This window comes from Dipteris shenzhenensis, chromosome 4 (assembly GCF_047967505.1).
Source record: "Dipteris shenzhenensis isolate YYH24624 ecotype China chromosome 4, Dip_SZ_1.0, whole genome shotgun sequence".
In the NCBI taxonomy this organism is placed as follows: domain Eukaryota; kingdom Viridiplantae; phylum Streptophyta; class Polypodiopsida; order Gleicheniales; family Dipteridaceae; genus Dipteris; species Dipteris shenzhenensis.
In genome coordinates, this window is record NC_141599.1 from 16,561,377 (window position 1) to 16,583,126 (window position 21,750).

The 21,750-nt window shown below is 42.5% G+C and overlaps 1 protein-coding gene across 1 annotated transcript; it reads right to left on the minus strand.

Annotated features, from left to right (window-relative positions):
* Nucleotides 1-16,972: 16,972 nt before the first annotated feature.
* LOC147902521 (pentatricopeptide repeat-containing protein At4g39530-like) lies at nucleotides 16,973-21,581 on the minus strand. The gene is made up of 3 exons (XM_087373570.1): nucleotides 21,033-21,581; nucleotides 20,846-20,913; nucleotides 16,973-20,763 (listed from the first exon to the last, which is right to left on the minus strand). The coding sequence occupies exons 1-3, from the start codon at nucleotides 21,271-21,273 to the stop codon at nucleotides 17,059-17,061; spliced, it is 4,014 nt and encodes a 1,337-aa protein (XP_087229696.1). The 5' UTR covers nucleotides 21,274-21,581; the 3' UTR covers nucleotides 16,973-17,058.
* Between the last annotated feature and the right edge of the window lie 169 nt (nucleotides 21,582-21,750).

Here is a 21,750-nt window from a genome sequence, read left to right on the forward strand (position 1 = left end):
ATCCTGAATGGACTAGGGGAGGGATACGAGAATCTAGTCCAGAGTATTGCCATCCAACAGCAAATTCCAACATTGGAAGAACACCACTAAATTTTACTTGCTGAACTCCTCAGGACTTAGGCCATTCATGCAGGCAAAAGTCATTCCAATGATCAAGCATTCACAGCTTCAGATAGAAGCAAAGGCAGAGGAAGATCATTCCAATGAAGTGGTTATCATCAACAACAAAATCAGCATCAAAGTCAGCATCAGCAAAGAGGAAATAATTCTAACCGAGGAAGATTCCAAGGAGGAGGGAATGCATCCACCAACGTGTCAAACATTCAGTGCAATTATTGTCATAAGTTTGGACACTATGAAAGAGATTGCCACAAGAAGCAGTATGACCAAGGTGGTCAATCCAAGGAAGAGGAAGAGGAAGAGGAAATAATCATGGTGGACATTCAAATCATAGTCTTTATGCCAATGAACCTGAGAACATATTTCTTGTAAGCAAGGATATGCAAAAGACTTATACAGTGTATCTTGACACTGGTTGTAATTCAAAAGAGGATTTCACTTATCAAGTCAACCAAGCAGATCAAGATCCTTGGTACATTGATAGCGATGCATCATCTCATATGACAAAGCATCAGGAATGGTTCATAGAGATTAAACCATTAGAACGACAGAAAAATGTTATCTACATGGCAGATAATACACCGAATCCAGTTAAAGGGAAAGGCATTGTCCCTATGAACAATTTCACTGGTACAAAAAGGATTGGTGAAATATGTACTCTATGTTCCAAAGCTCAATAAGAACCTCTTGCTAGTAGGTCAAATGATAGGACACAACTACTGAGTCATCTTCGATGGAGATGAATGTCCTATGAATGCACAATCAAAGACAAATCTAGAGGATATCAGCTAGTATGAAAAGAACTCAAGGAAGGATGCTTGTTCAAAATGCTAGCCACAGTACCAAATTTGCATGCCATGTCAGCTCAACTGCACAACAGATGCCATTTTCCGCAAAATGGCACAAGAGATATGGACATGTCGATTTCAAAAGCTTGATAGAGCTCAAAAATTAGAATATGGCAATTAGAATTCCAAAGCTAGAGTTTCTTGGAAAAGTTTGCAAAGCATGCTACTTCGGCAAACAAAAGCAAATCAATTTCAACAGAAACACCTCTTGAGCAAGAGGGATTATTGAGTTGATACATATAGATGTATGGGATTATGCCCAAACCCACAACATCAATGGTTCACTTTACTACTTGACTTTCATCTCCCGCCTACAGCAAATATTGTTGGGTCTACTTTTTGAAAGACAAATCGGAGTTCTTTTCCAGATTTCAAGAATTCATAGCCATGGTTGAAAACCAGACAGGCATAAAGATTAAAGTCATGAGATTAGATAGAGGAGGTGAATGCATGTCTTCACCATTCATGAACTTTTGCAGAAGTCAAGGCATTTGAAGACAATTCACATGCACAGATACTCCTCAGCAAAATACAAGAGCTGAAAGGAAGAATGGTACTTTAGCAAACAGTGCTAGAGAAATGCTCAATCAGAAGCATCTTCCAAATCAGTATAGAACAAAAGCAATAGCCACTACAAATGACTTGCTTAATCGGCTTCCAACCGAACAAATACAAAGTATGATACCTTATAAAGCATTCACTAGATAGAAGCCACACATTGGGCATCTCCACATATTTGGTTGCATAGCATATGCCCACATACATGACGATCATTGCAAAAAATTGGATGCAAAGTCACACAAATGCATCATGGTTGGCTGCAGTGAAGACAACAAAGCATACAAGTTGCATGATCCCATCAATTGCAAGGTCAGTATCTCCAAAGATGTAATCTTTGATGACGAATCATAATGGAAAACCTCAAATACATAGGAGATAGACGCATTGATTACACAATCATCTACAGAAAAGGTTGATGAAGAAGAGCAAGAATTGCCAGAAGCACCCCAAGAAGAGCCACAGCAACCTAGATGGTCTACTAGGGAAAGAAGACCACCTACCAAATTGACAAATGCTTAGAAAGGCAAAGCATTCAGGTAGAAACCACCAATTATGCTCTTATGACTACCATCATGGTGGCTACAGAAGAGCTAGTGTACTTCGAGGATGCAGTTGACAAGCCAGAATGGCAAACTGCTATGAATGAAGAAATGGAAGCTTTGTACAAGAATAATACTTGGGAATTATGTGACATTCCACCATGAAAGAAGGCCATAGCAAACAAATGGGTATACAAAGTGAAGTGCAATCCAGATGGAAGCATTTAAAGATACAAGCCCAGACTAGTTGGAAATGGGTTTGCACAACAATATGGTCAAGACTATGATGAGACTTATGCTCCAGTAGTAAAGATGGATTCCATACAGTTCTTCATATCACTAGCGACACTCAGTAGATAGAATGTGTACCAGCTCGATGTCAAGAATGCTTTTCTTAATGGTTACCTAGAGAAGGAAGTCTACATGCAACAACCAGTAGGTTATGTTGAACCAGGAAAAGAGAATCAAGTTTTCCATCTCAAAAAAAGTCTCTACGGCTTAAAGAAAGCACACAGAAGTTGGTACAGTAGAATTGACAAGTATTTTCCTAATCTAGGATACATGAAGTCTAATGCAGATCATACTCTGTACTACAAAGTTCAAGGGGAACACCATTACTATTGCACATTGTATGTAGATGATTTGATTGTGACTAGAAGTAAGGATAGCTTCATCAAAAAGCTAAAACAAGAATTATCTGCAGAGTTCGACATGAAGGATCTTGGATTGAGTTAGTTGAGAAGTTTCATATGGCAGATTGCAAGATTGTAGCCACTCCCATGGAACAAAGTTTGAAACTTACTAAAGATTCAAAAAATCCTACAGTCAATGACAAGTACTATAGGCAACTCATCAGATCTCTTATATATCTAACTATCACACTACCAAATATTTGTTATGCAGTAAGTTCACTTGCACAGTTTATGGCAAATCCAAAATAGTCTCACTAGAATGTAGCCAAAAGAGTCTTGAGATACATCAGAGGTACAAGATAGTTTGGAATAGAATATAGAGAAAGTCATCCAAGGTTGCATGGATACTGTGACAATGACTATGCCAGAGATGAGGCCAAGAGATCGACACAGGGATATGCATTTTTCCTTGGTCAAGGTCCTATATCATGGTTGTCAAACAAACAACCAACTGTTTCTTTGTCTTCGACTGAAGCAGAATATAGGGCACTCACTACAGGTGCATGTGAGGCTATATATCTCAAAAGACTATTGTAAAAAACAAATTGAATCAAAGCCAACAACAATATACTGTGATAATCAATTAGCTCAAGCATTGGCCAAGAATCCAATATATCCCTCTAGGACAAAGCACATTTATATCAGAGAGCACACCATCAGAGAAAGAGTGTTAGTTGGTGACATCACACTGTAGCATTGTGATAGCAAAGAGAATGTTGCAGACATATTTACCAAACCACTCGATAAAGAGCTTTTTGAGAAACACCAACAAGATCTTGGTTTGACACAGAGGAAGGACATTCCCATTAAAGGAGTGTGATGGAATGTAATGCTCAGTCCTTATGATGGTGTCTTAGCCAGTTTAGAATCTTTAATGAGAGAAGTGCCTTCATGATATACTGCATAGTTGCCATTCTTTTGAGCTTCCCTTACTTTCAAAAGTTCATTAGCCTTCATCTTATGCTATTAAGGGGTGAGATTTTCTACTATCCATATCTTGGTTCCTTTCATGGATTTGGTTTGGCAAAGGCCAACCTATCCTCTTTTGTCTTGAATGGTATAATGGCATGTGCATAGGAATGCCTCAACTATTGTACTATCCCATGTGAGCATGGGCATGCTGTTTGCTATGTTTTCAAGGCATTTCTCAATGGTGAAGGAATGTTAGAATCCCAATTTGCTCTTTCTTCCAAATGTCAAAAATTGTAGGCATTTTGTTTGATCTAGAAGGAAATCAATTAGGGAAATCATATATTTTAAGATATATTTGAGTTTTAATTTGTCTAAAAAGTATATCATTCTATTGGAATATTAAGAAGGTTGCATTTACATCAACGGTTCAACTTTAAGAACTTAAGCAGGCTTGAAGGTGCATTGTAGGAATAGCCAAATTTTTTAAAATTATAGTTCAGTAGATATATCATATATTTACAAATATTATTTTGAAAACATTGAAGACTTATGGATTTTGACCTGCTTTTTTGGATGCAAGCATCAATTGGGCCATTTTCTCAATATCCAATAGGGTGTTTTGGTCTTGGATGCTAGTTAGGATTTCCAATAACTACTCATTTGAAATTTGCATCTCCTCCACACGACTCCTCTTGGTTGTCTGTAGTATCTTCCTCTAGATTTTCCTTTACTCTCAAAGATTTGGCACTTTCCATCCTGGGGGGGTTGTAAAAACATCATATAGCATGTGCGATCAAGGGGTATTTTGAATTTGTTTTATGACATTTGTTGTGCTCTTAGAATCGAAGATGTGCTGATACTCAATCCATAACTGATGTAAAACATGAGTTTTCTAAGACACTAGGATGGAGACTTAGTCCTAAATGACATTTTGGTTTTGAAAGACTCCTAGTCCTTAATTGATTCTAGTTGCTTTAATCTCATACACCTTTCACTCTTTCATAGACTATAATCTACTTCCTTTCTCCTTAAACCCCGCCCCCCTCCCCCCCCCCCCCTCTCTCTCTCTCTCTCTCTCTCTCTCTCTCCCCTTGTTGTTCTTCTTCTTCTATAGTGTTTCATAGGAATAAGCACTAACTCTATTTGCAAATAGAATCCTAACGTGTCTCCAAAGAAATCCACATCAAAGCTTGAGGTCACCTCTCCCACTATGAAATATACAACAAAGGAGAAGGCAAATCCTTCCCCTTTTAGGGAAAATACTTCAAAACCCTTTTAGGGGAAATCCTCAAAAACCATTTGATCTTCGCCAACAGGCTCAAGCATGGCTAAAACAAATTCCTTAGACCTAGGACTGATTGTATCATGATATTGAGGAGTGGATGATTTCCATACATAGGTGACAAGGCTAGCTGTTATGGCTATCATATCTATGGCCTCAAGAAATGTCTATTTGAGGACTTCGTAGGATGTATGAGTCCAAATAGTCATAAGAAATAAGTTGAGCACTATTTTAGCAGGAGCCTATGCGACATCAATCATAAAATTTAGGTGGATAGGGATCACTTTGCCTACCAAAAGATCAAAATCTAAGAGTAGATGGGATAGCACATGTATTGAAAAGGAACATGATGTAAGCACTCTATCATAAGCAATAAAGTTGGAATATATTGTGAAAATGCAGGTGATAAGTATTCAGTGTGAGAGATTCACTATCAAGGAGAAAACTATGCTATATGATTGGTGTAGTAAGATGGATGTGAAAAATGCCATTTTGTTGTCAAATTTTTAATATTTTACTCTTAAGGAGTTAGAATTCCAAAAAAAGGTTGACTCAATTACACATACCGCCGATTGGGTCCACAACAAACTTGACAATGTTCTGCATGTTTGTAGCACTGCTTGAGGTACTTCAACAAGAGCTAAGGTAGGGTACGGACAGCTTGGATGCAGACATGGAAGAAAGATGAAGAAGGTTAGGATGAGAAAGATGAATTTTTTTGCATTGGAGAGAATTTAGAGGAAAGTGCAAGTTTTTTTAGTAATATGCATTATTTGGCTTTTTGAGTAATATGATTTGATGGATAAGGGTAAATTTTCACCCAAAAAAAGGAGGAGGCTGATGAACTTGAATCCATTGTGCAAAGTTGTAAAGTCTTCTAGAAGTAGTGACAATATTGCAAGTCAAAATAGAAGAAGGGTGATTGGAATACTTCCCCACCACATTTATAGACAAAGTCATCAAATGGTTTGATTAGTGTCAAGATGCTCATTTCACCATATGGGATGAATTGAAGGAAGACTTCTTAAGGAGTTTTAAATGCAAGATTAGCAAGGAAGATGTCATGTTAGAATTTTTAAAAAAACTAGGTGAATTAGTGCATGGCTTTGCAACGTGAATGATGGTGTTGACAAACAACACATAGAAGAAATGGCCTTGTGTTCATGTTTGTTGAGAAGCCTCACCAAGGGCACAAAGTTGTGTAACATGGAGATCACCTATCTAGCAAAGACATATGATGAATTGATTCACAGATCAATTGTGAAAAGGGTATTGAACAAACCCAAAGAAAGAAAAAGGTTCCCTTCCATGAGGTGGATAGAGAAGAAGAGAAAGGTGATGACTTATTGGTCAAAAATGGCCAAAGGTTGAGGATGAGGAGCTCAAAATGGTTCTAAAAGAAACAAGAACATGCAATGTCCTAACAAAGAGATAAGTATAGTGCCACAAGTGCAAGGTAGATTATCCATACTCCAAATGAGTATCGATTAAGTAAGTATTGCACATTTACAATCGCTCAGGCCACATAAACAAATATTATTGGTTCAAAAAGTACAATAGAACTACAAAGGTCCATCAAGTGGATAAGGAAGGCTGTAAAGGGAGGCTAGAAGGCCCTTTTCAAGGAGATAGAGAAAAGAACACCAACACAACACGTTACTTCTATTGTAACACGAAAGGTCATTGCAAAAGCAATTGCTGATTGTGGAAGAAGAAATTGGACATGCTACAAAAAGCATGCAACTAAGATGACTATGTGCCAATGTCAAATTAGTGCTGATAGAAGTGGAAGTGAAACTGGCTACATGACCACAAAACAAATCCATGGAAGTTGAATGAGCTAGGGATCCACTCAAAGGAAGCAAAGAAGGTGGAGAAGAAGATAATCCATGTCCTTATGCCAAAAGTACCCCTTGTTAAGATAAGGGAACCACCAAACCCTTAGGCAATGAGGGAACCCCTTATGCCAAAAGTACCACTTGTTAAGATAAGGTACCACAAGCCCTCAAGGAATGAATGCAAGCATGGAGGAGCCAACATGCAACTAGATAAATCAAGGTGAGAATGAATTAGGGAGCAAAGATGAATCATAAGGAATTCGTAGATATGATCAAGGATGTTTACAAAAAAATTAGTGGATCATATTTCATGATGACACTCATTTTGGTCCAAAAGGTGAATGAGCAAGGATACCCAATGCTGTTGGGATGGTCGTGGATGAAGGGAGCCAAGGTGGTGCATGATTGGGAAGGTGATATCTCACCATTCCACATGAAGGGAAAGAGATGAAAATATGACAGCAAAGAGCACCATTCTAAAGGAATGCAAACCCAAGTGCTTGGAAGTAGAAGAGGCCTATGCCTTAGACATAGAACATAAAGTCCTTGCACTTAAAATTGTGGCAAAATCCAATATTGATGCAATGAGGGTAGCAATGGAAACGTTGTTGAAAGATGAAGAGCCAAAGATGGAATTCCCAAAGGGATTCACTATAGAAGAACAGGGACAAAAGGTAGTCCCCAAGTAAAGCTAGGATAAGGATCAACCAAATTATAGAAGGGAAAGCCATCAATGAAATTAATGTGGGTTTACAATAAGAATCAAAGTTGATTCATATCAACAAAGAGCTCCCATTGAATTCCTTGAGCTAATTCAAGTACTCTTTCTAGCATACAAGAATGTATTCACATGGAATACATGAACCTAAAGGGGATACCACTGAATTTGAGCAACATAAATTCCAAATGCAAATCCTAATTGCTATAGAAATACACAAAAATGAGTTGTTGCATGGCGTCTCAAATTTTGCACAATTTTTTTGTTGAATGTTATTAGAGCTTTCGTGTATCTTTTGGATGCAAAAAAATGAGTTGTGGGTCAATAATGTGTGACAATGTTGTGTACTTGATCTTGAAAGAATTGAATACTGTGTGTAATAGAGCTTTCATGATGTCATGGTCGCTTCTTTGTATTTTACTTGGCAAGTAGATAAAACTTCTATTTGATTATCTTTTTGGCATCAATTTTGGCCTATGATTGTATTCTATTTTTGCGAAATGGAGAGCTCCTAGGATCCTAGCATTCAATTTATTGATGGTAGAGAGAGGTCTTTGTAGTAGAAATAGGGATGAGGCATAGATGATAACGCCTATAATTTTCATGTATAGTTTTGGATCCCATGGGTGACCTTGGATTCATTATATTGAATATGTCAATATCTTTGGTTTGAGTGTACGGCTTGATTATTGTAGAGTTCATAATTGATGACTTGGTGTGTGTCACATTCTTGTGAATCTAGAGTCACTCTTTTTTGCATGTTGATAACTTCATGCTTGGTGTGTGTCCCATTTCATGCTTGGCGTGTCTCCCATTTTTGTGGATCTAGAGTCACTCTTTTAGGCTTTCCATGTTGTCATTGAGGTACCTATACTTCTTGTAGAATATTGTGTGGTTTATTAATAGATACAATTATTGTTGGGATTGGGGAGTCCTTGATGATAAATCTTTTGGGGATCCAAAATCTTGTATCCAAGTATTGATACCAATTGGGTACAAAGTGATTACATATCTATCTTTTGTATCTAGATAGATTTTGTCCTCAGTTGTTTGGATTGTATCCCATTGTACGGATTCCATGGAATAGTTGTTTATTAATAACTATTGGCTTTCTCTTAAATAGGTCCATGTTGACAATTTGTTATAGTTGCAATTTGACTAAAGGATCTCCTTTCTTGTTCAAAAGAGCTTGTCCTAAGTGTTTCTCATGTAGTCGGCTTGCTATTGTTGACACATCATTATTGATTTCAACAAATGATGTAGATCTTTGGTAGGGTCCACCATTAATGGCTAGCATATGTCGAGTATGATGAGCTCTTCTCTTGATTCTTGTATCTCACTGTTCTATTCTTCATGGCATGGTGTAATTTTATTTTCTTTATCGTGCTTTTGTTTTAGTTGTTGTCTAAGCTATGCCAATCATTGTCACCAAGAATCTCAATGCTTGAAAAACATCCTTAAATTGCTCAAAATTTTGTGATGGGGCTCTTCCTATTTGTTATGTTTTCTTGATTGTATCCAAACTTCACCTTGAAGGATTTAGATGGGATAATGTTTTTGATTGTTCCATCATTCCATCCATCCTTGGGGAGTCCTCTTGTATATGGGCAAGATGCAATTTCTCTTCCATGGCTGGAGTGTCGTATTCATATTTGACACCTATCATTAGAATAGTCTCTACATCATTTTTATGTAGTAGTGTTGTATTCAAAGAGTGTTTGTCGCAGAAATATTCTTGAATGCTACTTCTTGGTTTTGCCCTATTGGAGGGAGGTGTCGAAAATTTCAGATACAATTATTTGGACCACATCCTCATTTGTATATGCATTGTTTGTGTTAGGTTTGGTTTCAATGTTGTCAATTAATTGGACATTCATTAGATCTTTTTTAGCTCCTTTCATATTTTTATCTTCCTTGTTGACATTCCATTGGGCATACATTATTTACAGGCACTCCTGTTGAACATGTTGGCCAACGACCCTCTTCACTATTAAGTGCATGATGATTCTATAGGTGATGTCCTATGTGTGTTGCTAGATTTAGAACTCGCTTCACTTGTACTACCTTTGGGATTGGATACTCGCCTATTGAATTTTTCCTTGATCACTTCTCAATCATTCTCAATTGATTCTCTAGTCAACTTGCAACATCGTATATCTTTATTATAGTTTGTTGTTGTAATGATCAATTTCCTCTTGAATTTCTTCATGCGATCGTCCTTGACAAAACTCTTGATTTATTGTTCTTAGTTAATGGCTCTGTGATAGCAATTTGTATTGTGATAAAATAATCTATCTCATGGTATCCTAATTCTTTGAGTCCATTATGTTGGACAATTATGATTACCTTCAGTAGAGATAAGGTTTACCACGTGTTGTTTTTTGTGATTTTGTTGGTAGTTGTTTGCCGTTCTTAATCTCAGAAAGAGACATAGATATAGCCATATCCATAGCTTCCATTTCCTATTCTTGTTGTATCTTACTGTAGAGCTAAGTTTGTAGCTCTATCATAGTCTCTTAGACCACTCCACTCTCCTTATTGCTGCCGTGGGTAGAGCTAGGGAATGGTGGCCGCATCAACACCCTATGCATCTTCATCTCCTCCCCCAATAATGGTGTCCTCCACATCAACACCTTGTACATTTCATCTCCTCCTCCAAACTTCAATTTGAATCTTAACAAAAGAAGTACGTACAGAAAGTCTACAAGCACTTCTCCACAAAAACAATGATGAAGCATCGTCTACTGAACTTGGTAGCACAAATGGATAAGTATGGTGGCATCCAAATCAAATCTTGTGTCATGAGCATCCACAAGCCCATGGCCATGCTAGCTAGTGCCATTGCAGGCAGCCATGTCGATAGCCATGCAGTCATCCATACAACCATGCAAGAAGCCATGTTGTGCAATCAGCAATCAACACACAATCAATGCCATGTCATCGCAGGTCAAAAAACACAGAGTCAACTTTTTGATCAAAAGTCAATGTGTTGACTTTTTCTATCAACATTGACTTTTTTACCAATATGATCAATGATCGACGTTGACCAGCCGACCAAGGTCAACGATTGACGTTGACTAAGTCGACTAGGCCGACCTAACAACCTATAAAAGGGCAGCCTTTGGCCATCAATCTTCATCCCACCTCAGGCCTCCAGCCTTCAGTAAAGCAGCACGTAGGCCTCCCCGTAGCAAACTAGCAAGGTAGCCTCAGCCTCTTCAGGGATCTAGTAAGGATTTACCTCCTCTAGGTAGTCTAGTCTTCCACTTTTACAGTGAGGATTTTTGCCCCTTATACAGTTGTATTTAGCCCTTTGGACATTCATTATTCAGTTGTATCTATTTCCTCTTCGAAGGTCCACTACATTCTCCCCTTTGATTCTCACTCACATCCATAGCATCACTTTGTGTGTTGAGTGCATCATCTTGCAATTGTAGTTAGTATTAAGCAGGAGAGAGAGTGAGGATAGTCTCTCTCTCGCTACATTGGTATTAGAGCTTCAATTTTCTTTCTTGAGATAGGGAGGGTCACTTTAGGGGTAGCTCTATTGTTTTAATGTCTAGACAAGCTCCGGCAAGGACACCATGAGCACTAGTGAGTAGTCCAACACAGGGGAGGTGAGGGTTTAGTGCCTCAAACCACCACCACCACCCCCACCACAGAATCATGTAGATACTTCCATGCCTGCCATGACAGGCATGTTGCATGCTATGATGCAGGTTCTGCAACAACAATTGGAGGCTCTCTTCACCCGCATGATCAAGCTTCAGAAAATGCGACAAGATCGTGAGCAAGCCGCTAGAGAGCGCGAAAGGCTGGCTCGAGATGCAAAAGAAGAATGAGATCTAGATGCTTGAGAAGTTGAAAGGGCAACTCGAGAAGCAAAAAGCGAACACGATCGAGAGGCTCGGGAAGCCAAGGAATCCGGGACCGCGAGGCTCAGGAGGCCAAGGAGCTCCGAGAACATATCGCTCGAGAAGAGAAGGAAGAACGAGACCAACTTCTTCTCATTTCTCTACTGCAACCAGCAAGGGGAGAAACAGAGAGACTTTCACCTCCAACCAAGCCTTCCTTTCCTAGGAAACTCAACTTCACACAATACAATGGTAAGTAAGAACTCTTAGTGTTGACTTCGTGGCTCAATTAGTTTGAAAGCTATTTTTTAGTGATGCCTACAAAGGACAATGAGCGGTGCATCCTAGCATCCATGCACTATTAGATATGCTCAATGCCCCACCCTCCTGGTAACCACCAGCAGTGGTCCAAGGTGCTCAAGTTGTAAGGCCCCCATATGAGGAGAAGCCGTGTGAGCTCGGGACACTGGATGGATCCTAACTTGCATGTCAGATGAGGTCCATCAATGAGACTGTTGATGGTAGAAAGGTGATTGTGTGGGAGCCCCATATTCTTGCTGGGGCCTGGGGGCCAGTTGGCCCCCAGCGGCCCCCCTGGTGGGGGTTCGGGGGCGGGAGCCCCCAAGGCGATGGTATAGGAAATATTCCCTAAATATTCCATGGATGACTAGTCGGTTCCACCGACTAGGTTGACTGGTCGGCTCTACCGACTAGGTCGACTGGTCGACTCCACCGACTACGTTGATCCGACTACCACCCTCATAGCTATAAACACGCGACCTCCCCAGTCCATTGTATCAGATCAATTCAGATCAGATCAGATCTTCTAGCTAGTAGCTCTTCACCTAGTATCTGTCTAGATCGCCATCTAAGCTCCACTATGGGAGCGCACAGGTGGACAGAGCCATCATCTGTACTACATCAGTATTGAAGGAAAAGTTTGTTCCTCTCCAATTTGCTGTGTACTCTCTATTCTTTGTTCAGTTTCTGTTCCGCTGCGCCGTGTAATTTAACATTGTAACAGCGCTTAGCACTCAGGTGAGACCCGAACCATTGTCATTTGAGGAGTTATGTGCTTTACTTATGGAGGAGGAATTGAGGCTTAAAGCTCAAGATGGAGGCGGCAATAGGGATGCTGCTTTCTCTGCCACTGCAAAAGGCAAAGGTGGTTCCTCCACCAAAGGTGAGTCCTCTACTAGTGGTAACAAAAAGAAGAAGGGCAACAAGAAGAAGTTTCAGGGAGAATGCTTCTACTGCAAAAAGAAGGGCCATATGATTGCAGATTGCCGGGTCAAGAAAGTAGATGAAAAGAATGGTATCCTGAAGAAGACAGATAAGGAGAAAGAGACAACTAACACAGCGGAAGCAGAGTTGGATCTATTTTTGGCCATTGAGGAAGAGTGTTCCTCAATTCAAGAAGCTTCAACCACTAATTCATGGGTGTTGGATAGTGGTGCCTCCCGTCACATGACCTGCAAGAATGGTCTATATTGTTCCATGCAGCCTCTACAAGAACCCATCACCGTGACGGTTGGTAATAACGCAAAATGCCCTGTTGAGGATACAGGTACGGTTTCATTTGTTTCTATGAATGGAGATGTTAAGAAACTATCTAATGTGCTGTATGTTCCACAAATCAAGAGAAATTTTCTATCAGTTGCTTCCATAACTGACCTTGACCATGAGGTGAGGTTCAACAAGACAGGAGCAAAAATTCTGGATAGTGCAGGCAATCTTGTTGGCACAGGAGTAAGGAGGAACAACCTGTATAAGCTAAGTGCTCTTACAGCCACCGCTGGAGTGGGCACAAGCAGACTTTGGCATGAAAGATTCAGCCACATCGGATTTGTAGTGCTGAAGGAGATGAAAAAGCAAGGTATGGTTGCTCACTTACCTGCAGTTATAGAAATCAAAGAACCATGTGAAGCTTGCATGATGGGCAAGCAACAAAGAAAGGCATTCCCACAAGAAAGCAAGAATAGAGCAAACGCTCCTCTAGAGTTGGTGCATATTGACTTGTGTGGTAAGATGCCTACATAGGCCTTGGGGGGATCTTCCTATTTTTTATTGATTGTCGATGACTATAGTAGAAAGATGTGGGTGTACTTTCTTCGCGAAAAGGCTCAAGCTTTTGGTAAATTTAAAGAATGGCTACAGCTTGTTGAAAATGAAACAGGGAGAAAAGTGAAGAAAATCAGATCGGATGGTGGTGGTGAGTTTGTTTCTACAGAGTTTGGAGATTTTTGCAAGAATAAAGGGATCAAGCGACAAACGACAACACTACATACGCCTCGGCAAAATTCGGTTGTTGAATGCCGAATGCGGACCACGGTGGAGATAGGGAGGTGTATGTTGAAAGGTTCTGGACTGCCAAACCACTTTTGGGCTGAGGCTATCAATACTGCGGTTTACATCCTTAATCGTAGCTATACAAAGGCACTCAAAGGTAAAACACCACATAAGGCTTACAGTAGTAAGAAGCCATCAGTCTCCCACTTTCGAACGTTTGGGTGTGAATGCTATGCGCATGTACCAAACAAAGAGAGAAACAAGCTACAACCAAAAAGCACCAAATGTATCGTCTTAGGCTATTGTGATGAGAAGAAAGCCTATAAGTTATATGACCCAGAGGCAAAGAAGATCATAGCGAGCCGCGATGTGGTGTTCAGGGAGCAGCCACATGCAGTGGAGGCAGAGAAGAGCTCTTCCACTTTATCATCAAGCGAAGAGGTAATTCACTATGGACCTGTCCCAAGAGCTATAAGGAGGAGGAAATATCAGATGATGAAGGTATAAGTCGCCAACCTGTTGTTACACCACCGGAAAAGCCATTGCCACGATGGGTAAGGCAGCTCTACGACCCTGATAACCAGATGCCTATATTTGTTGAGTAGCATGTAGATGGACCAAGGCGATCTCAGAGAATCGAGGAGCAAAGGAGGGCTTCTGCTCACATAGTCAATATGGCCATGATGACTGAGATTATTATAGAAGTAAAGGAGCCAACGAGTTTGGAGGAAGCACTTGCAAATCGAGATTGGAAAAATGCTATGCAAGTAGAATATGATAGCATCATGAAGAATGAAACTTGGAAGCTGTTAGATCGACCACCTAACAGAAAGGTTATTGGCACCAAGTGGGTTTGAAAGGTAAAGTACAAGGCCGATGGGACTTTGGAAAAGTACAAAGCCAGATTGGTTGCACAAGGATTTTTGCAGGTTGAAGGGTTTGATTTTCAAGAATCTTTCGCTCCGACTGCTAGAATGACCATTATTCGCATAGTACTATCGGTGGTTGCTCATAAAAAGTGGCCAGTTTATCAAGTGGATGTTAAATCAGCATTCTTGAATAGTGACCTCAAGGAGGAGGTGTACGTGGCTCAGCCACCTGGGTTTGAGGCCCCCCATTCTGAGAACAAGGTATGTAAGCTAAAGAAGGCTCTGTACGAGCTGAAACAGGCCCCAAGAGCATGGTACCAATGGATAGACAAACTCTTTCATAAATTAAACTTCAAAAGATGTGCCTCAGATGCTAACTTGTATATGTACAGGAAAGGTGGAAAATTTGCTTTTATTGTTCTATATGTGGATGATCTCCTTATTACAGGTGACTATGAAGACATGACCCAGCAGACTAGAAAGGCGTTGAGCACCGAGTTTGAGATGACAGACTTAGGCTTGATTCACTACTGTTTGGGGATTGAAGTCTGGCAAGAGCCAGGCAAGATCTTCATCTCTCAGCAAAAATATGCAAGGGAGATCTTAAAGGCATTTGGTATGTCCGAGTGCAAGGAGACAGCTACACCTATGGAGGTAAATGCAAGGTTGTCTATGGAGGATGCCTCACCACCAGCAGACATCGGGAGGTATAGGAAGTTGGTCGGCAGTCTCATCTGTGCAACACCAGACCGGACATCAGTTTTACTGTTGGCATTTTGAGCAGGTTCTCCAATAAGCCCCGGAAGAATCATTGGAACGTAGGGATGCGAGTGCTCAGGTATGTGAAGAGCATTCTTGATTATGGCATCACCTATGGTACGGGCACTTCCTTGGCTGGTCATTGTGACTCAAATTGGGTTGGAGATGTTGATTCTAGGAAATCAGTTTCTGGATATTGTTTCTCTTTAGATTCAAGTATCTTCTCTTGGATCAGTAAGAAACAACCAACAGTGGCATTGTCTTCTACCGAGGCTGAGTACAAGGCAACATGTTTTGCTGCATGTGAAGCAGTGTGATTGAGGAGGATCTTATGGCACATGGGAGTGCAAGAGGATGAGGCAACTGTGCTGAGGTGCGACAATCAAAGTTACATGGCCATTGCTAAAAATCCAGTGTTTCATGCGCGCACAAAACATATAGAGATTCAGTATCACTATGTGTGTGATTTGATCGAGGACAGGATAGTGGAATTGGTCTACTGTCCAACAGAGCAAAATGGAGCAAATATCTTCACCAAGACACTCGGGAAGGATCAACTTCAGGGTCATCTTTAGAGACTCCGCATTGGGCCAAGAAGGTAGTTCACCTACGGGTGGACATTGAGGGGGGGTGTTAGATATGCTCAATGCCCCACCCTCCTGATAACCACCAGTGGTCCAAGGTGCTCAAGTTGTAAGGCCCCCATATGAGGAGAAGCCATGTGCGAGCCCGGGACACTGGATGGATCGTGACTTGAATGTCAAATGAGGTCTATCAATGAGACTGTTGATGGTAGAAAGGTGATTGTGTGGGAGCCCCTTATTCTTGCTGGGGCCTGAGGGCCAGCTGACCCCTAACTAGAGGGTCCCAAGGGAGCCAGCGACCCCCTGGTGGGGGTTCGAGGGCAGGAGCCCCTGAGGCGACGGTATAGAAAATATTCCCTGAATTTCCATGGACGACTAGTCGGTTCTACCGACTAGGTTGACTGGTCGACTCCACCGACTAGGTCAACTGGTTGACTCCACCGACTACATTGATCTGACTACCGCTCTCATAGCTATAAACAGGCGACCTCCCCAGTCCATTGTATCAGATCAGTTCAGATCAGATCAGATCTTCCAGCTAGTAGCTCTTCACCTAGTATCTGTCTAGATCGCCATCTAAGCTCCAACTGTGGGAGCGCACGGGTGGACAGAGCCATCATCTGTACTACATCAGTATTGAAGGAAAAGTTTGTTCCTCTCTAGTTTGCTGTGTACTATCTAGTCTTTGTTTAGTTTCTGTTCCGCTGCGCCGTGTAATTAAACATGTACCTCACAGACGAGGCGGTCACCTGGTGGCTCAAGTGGCAGAGAGACCACTATGATGCAAATGAGGAGACACCTCTTTACAGTTGAACAGAGTTCGCGAAAGACCTCAGATCACAATTCCTACCACCGCAATATTTGGACAAGCTCTAGAGTCAATTCTACGAGCTATGCCAGGAAGACATCGAGACAGTATATCATTATGCCAGTAAGTTCACTCAAGTGTTTATACAGTTGCAGTTGGAGGACAGTTAGATGCTGAGCAAATATCTCCGTGAGCTGTGTACATACATCTAGTGGTATGTCAAAAGTTTCAAGCCATGGGATTATGAGTGTGCTGATCAGCTTGCTCAGCACTTTGAGCTCATGCACAAGGATTTTGCGTTGGGAGTGTCTTGTATTGCCCACCCAAACTAACTGTACCGTCCCACAAATATCAGTCCACCAACTGCCCTGGCTTTTTTCCATGCCTAGTTTTTCAGGCTTATTGCCTGAACCTTCTTCTCCTCATCCCGTATGTTAGCATCTGCATAGATGTTATACATCAAAACGTAAGATGCAGCATCCTTTTCATCCAATTCGAGTGCATGTTCAAAGGCCAGTCTTGCAAGCTCTACATTTCCCCACTTTCGACAAGCGCCTAACACCGCATGCCACACCACAAGATCAGGATTGAAAGGCATCCTCTTCACCATCGCTACTGCAAAGTCTAATTGGCCTGCACGGCCAAGCAGATCAATCATACCAATGTAATGCTCAATAGATGGAGTGATGCCATAGTCTCTGCTCATAGCCTCGAAGCAATTCTGGCCCTTATCCACTAGACCTGTGTGACTGCATACAGTAAGAATGATAGATAATGTGACACCGTTTGGCTTCATCCCTTCTCTCATCATCCTCTCAAGCATATGGAAAACAATTTCGCTTTCTCCTTGCTGGCCATATCCTGAGATCAATACATTCCATGAGAACTCGTTTCGAACTGGCAGCTGGTCAAACACTTCCTGTGCTTCTGCAAGCGAGCCACATTTGGCATACATATCCACCAAGGTTCTCACAACAACAAGATCTCTTTCCAGCCCCCTTCTGGCTATTTCGGCACACATTTCTTGCCCTTTGTGCATGGCTCCTATGCTGCCACAAGCTTTCAATATGCAAACAAAGGTGATAGCACTTGGAGAGAGACCCTCCAGTTGCATCTGTTCAAAACAATGTATAGCTTCCTCACCAAGCCCATGCTCGGCATATCCTGCCATCAATCCAGTCCACAAGACGACGTCTCGAACTGCCAGCTTGTCAAACACTTCCCGTGCTTCTGCAAACAAGCCACATCTAGAATACATATCCACCAAGGTGCTGCCAACGACAAGATTTCTTTCCAGTCCATTTCTGGAGGTCTCGACATGTATTTCACGGCCCTTGTCTATGGCTCCTATGCTGCCACATGCTTTCAAGCTGCAGACAAATGTGACAGCATCTGGAGAAAGACCCTCCAGTTGCATCTGTCCAAAACAGTTCAGTGCTTCCTCACCAAGCCCATGATCGGCATATCCTGCCATCAGTGCTGTCCATGTGACCTCGTTTCGAAATGGCATTTTGTCAAACGCTTCCAGTGCTTCCGCAAGCGAGCCACATTTTGCATACATATCCACCAAGGTGTTGCCCACAACAAGATCTCTTTCCAGCGACAGTCTAGCTATTTCGGCATGCATTTCTCGGCCCTTGTCCAGGGCTCCTATGGTGCCACAAGCTTTCAAGATGCAAACAAATGTAACAACATTTGGAGAGAGATCCTCCAGTTGCATCTGTTCAAGACAGTCCAGTGCTTCCTCACCAAGCCCATGTTCAGCATATCCTACAATCAGTGTATTCCATGAGGCCTCGTTTCGAACTGGAAGCTTGTCAAATGCTTCCCGTGCTTCTGCAAGCGAGCAAGATTTGGCATACATGTCCACCAAGGTGCTGCCAACAAATTGATCTTGTTCCAGCCCCTTTCTGGCTATTTCAGCATGTATTTCTCGGCCCTTGTCTGTAGCTAGTATGCTGCCACAAGCTTTCAAGCTGCAAACAAATGTGAGTGCATTAGGAGAGAGACCCTCCAGTTTCATTTGTTCAAGACAATCCAGCGCTTCCTCACCAAGCCCCTGCTCAACATATCCTGCGATCAATGTGTTCCATGAGACTGCATTTCGAAGTGGCAACATCTCAAACACTTCTCGTGCTTCTGCAAGCCAGCCACATTTAGCATACATATCCACCAAACTACTGCCAACAAGAAGCTCTCTTTCCAGGCCCTTTCTGGCTATCTCGGCATGTATTTCTTGGCCCTTGTCGAAGGCTCCTATGCTGCCACAAGCTTTCAAGCTGGAAACAAATGTGACAGCATTTGGCAAGAGACCCTCCAGTTGCATCTGTTTGAGACAGTTCAGCGCTTTTTGACCAAGTCCATGCTCGGCATATCCTGTTATGAGTGCAGTCCACAAGACCCCATTCCGAATTGGTAGCTGGTCAAACACTTCCCATGCTTCTGCAAGCAAGCCACATTTGGCATACATATCCACCAAAGTAGTCCCAACAACAAGATCCCTTTCCAGCCCCTTTCTGGCTATCCTGGAGTGTATTTCTCGCCCCTTGTCCATAGCTCCTATACTGCCACAAGCTTTCAAGCTGGAAACATATGTGACAGCATTTGCAGATAGACCAGCCAGTTGCATCTGTTCGAGACAGTTCAGCGCTTCCTCACCAAGCCCATGTTCTGCATATCCTGCCATGAGTGCAGTCCACGAGACTTCATTTCGAACTGGCATCTTGTCAAATGCTTCCTGTGCTTCTGCAAGCAAGCCACATTTGGCATACATATCCACCAAGGCGCTGCCAACAACAAGCTCTTCTTCCATCCCATTTCTGGAAATTTCAGCATGTAGCTCTCGGCCCTTGTCCATGGCGGCTCCTATGCTGCCACATGCTTTCAAGCTGCAGACAAAGGTGACAGAATCTGGAGAGAGACCCTCCAATTGCATATGTTTGAGACAGTGCAAGGCTTCCTCACCAAGCCCCTGCTCCGCATATCCTGCAATCATTGCATTCCACGAGACTATGTTTTGAACTGGCAGCTTGTCAAACGCTTCCCGTGCTTCTGCAAGCGAGCCGCATTTGACATACATATCCACCAAGGTGTTGCCAACAACAACACTTCTTTCCAGACCTTTTCTTGCAATCTCGGCATGCATTTCTCGGCCCTTGCCCATGGCCCCTATGCTGCCACAAGCTTTCAAGCTGCAAACAAATGTGACAGCATCTGGAGAGAGACCCTCCAGTTGCATCTGTTCAAGACAGTTCAGTGCTTCTTCACCAAGCCCATGGTCGGCATATCCTGTCATGAGTGCAGTCCACAAGAACTCATTTTGAACTGGCAACTTGTTAAACACTTCCTGGGCTTCTTCAAGCGAGCCACATTTGGCATACATATCCACCAGCGTGCTGCCAACAAAAAGATCTATTTCCAGCCCCTTTCTGGCTATCTCAGTATGTATTTCTCGGCCTCGTTCTGCATTTTTCAGCCTGGCACAAGCCTTCAATGCTGACACAAAGGTATACTTGTTAGGGCGGACAGAGTCCTCTTGCATTTTCTGGTAGAGGTTGAGGGCATGCTTTGAATCCCCAAATTCAATACAACCCCAGATAAGAGAAGTCCAAGAATACACATTCCGATTGGTCAACTTGTTAAAAACCTGCTCAGCATCGCACATGCTTCCAAGTTGGACCAACATAGGGACGAGGTAATTCCCAAGAGACCTCTTATCTTCCAGACCATTTTTGCATACGTATGCATACAAGCGCTTGGTGTAAGCTAGATTTTTCTTTGTTCTGCACTTATGCAAGATGCATGTAAGGTAATGAACTGAAGGTGGCTGGGGCATCCGTTCAATGGACGTGAGTGCCTCCTCTAAGCTGAGCGTTTCCCAGTCACTCTTCTCGTGCAGTTCTTGTGCTATTGATGCACTGAGCTTTACTTCGGCCTTGCACCCCACCAAGCCACGGTCTTGGTCCTGAGCAGGTGAGGCTTTGGGCCTTTTCTCAGGCATGAATTTAACCCAACCTGTATCGTACCAGCCATCTATCCACAGCGCCCGCTTGGTAATCTTATGCTTGAAGTCAGAAGATCCTGGGTTTATCTGTTGGTAGAGACTCGTCAGACTAGCCAATCTACAGGTTTACCTGTGCAAATAATTCAGTTCAGACTTGTGGAACACTTACGGTGGTCTCTCGGTTAGCCCACAACTGGGAGGCGTCCGTCATGTACTCTTTCCATAAGCGCTCGGTCCCTGAGCGCACGACCACAGCGGAAAACAATTGACGAAAGTTGGTGTCGCCAATTGATAGAAACTAAATTACCAAGAGAAAAATCTGACCATTGCAAGAATAGACTAAAGGACGGCAGTACCTGAACGGGAACATTTGTCCACTACTGCTCCACTATTCTCGTGGGAAGCCATCGAAGAGTGAGGGCTTGATTGCCTGCGGAGATGAGCTGCCAACCTGTCGGAGTGTGGATCTCTGCTACGGAAAAACCCCGGGCCACGCACCTGAGCGACTACAGGGTTGCATAATTCCGTTGCGGTTGCGTCAGGCGTCTGACGGGGATCTCTGCCTCGTCCGCCTTCTCTAGAAATGTTGATCATCATCAGAACACTGCGAAGGGCTGGCGCATGAGAGAATTCATCACTCAGCCATCCTCAATGGCTGGGAAGTTGCCATGGGTCGGCGATTCGACGTCCCTGCTCTCTTACCGCGCAAATCGGTGCAACCCACCTCTCTGGGTCCGCTCCCCTTGGCGTCGCATGGCTGCTAAGTGCTGCACAGGGCATCGTCGCAGTGAACTGTCTCTCAGCGGCGGGTGAGTGCTGAGGGCGTCTCCCAAGTGAAATGCGGATCGTGCGCTGCTTCTTCCATACGCTCAGATGCTTCTTCTGAGCTCGTTGAAGCCCAACTATCTCACAAGTAATTGCTTCTTTACAAAGATTTCCCCAGCCTTCACATTTTGTAGGCTATCATTGCCTACTTTCTGCAATCACCCAAGATTGCCATCCTTTTCACCACTCAATAGCCCCAACAATCAGACACTTTAAGAATTATTAAACGTACTTTTAGAGAGATTCAAA

What these genes read in the sequence shown, in the direction of transcription:
- LOC147902521 (XM_087373570.1), bottom strand. Translation starts at nt 21,273, where the DNA reads ATGATGATCAACATTTCTAGAGAAGGCGGACGAGGCAGAGATCCCCGT. An exon ending in GGACAAATGTTCCCGTTCAG is followed by an intron (nt 20,914 to 21,032) that starts GTACTGCCGTCC and finishes TCGTGCGCTCAG; the next exon opens with GGACCGAGCGCTTATGGAAA. An exon ending in GGGCTAACCGAGAGACCACC is followed by an intron (nt 20,764 to 20,845) that starts GTAAGTGTTCCA and finishes CTCTACCAACAG; the next exon opens with ATAAACCCAGGATCTTCTGA.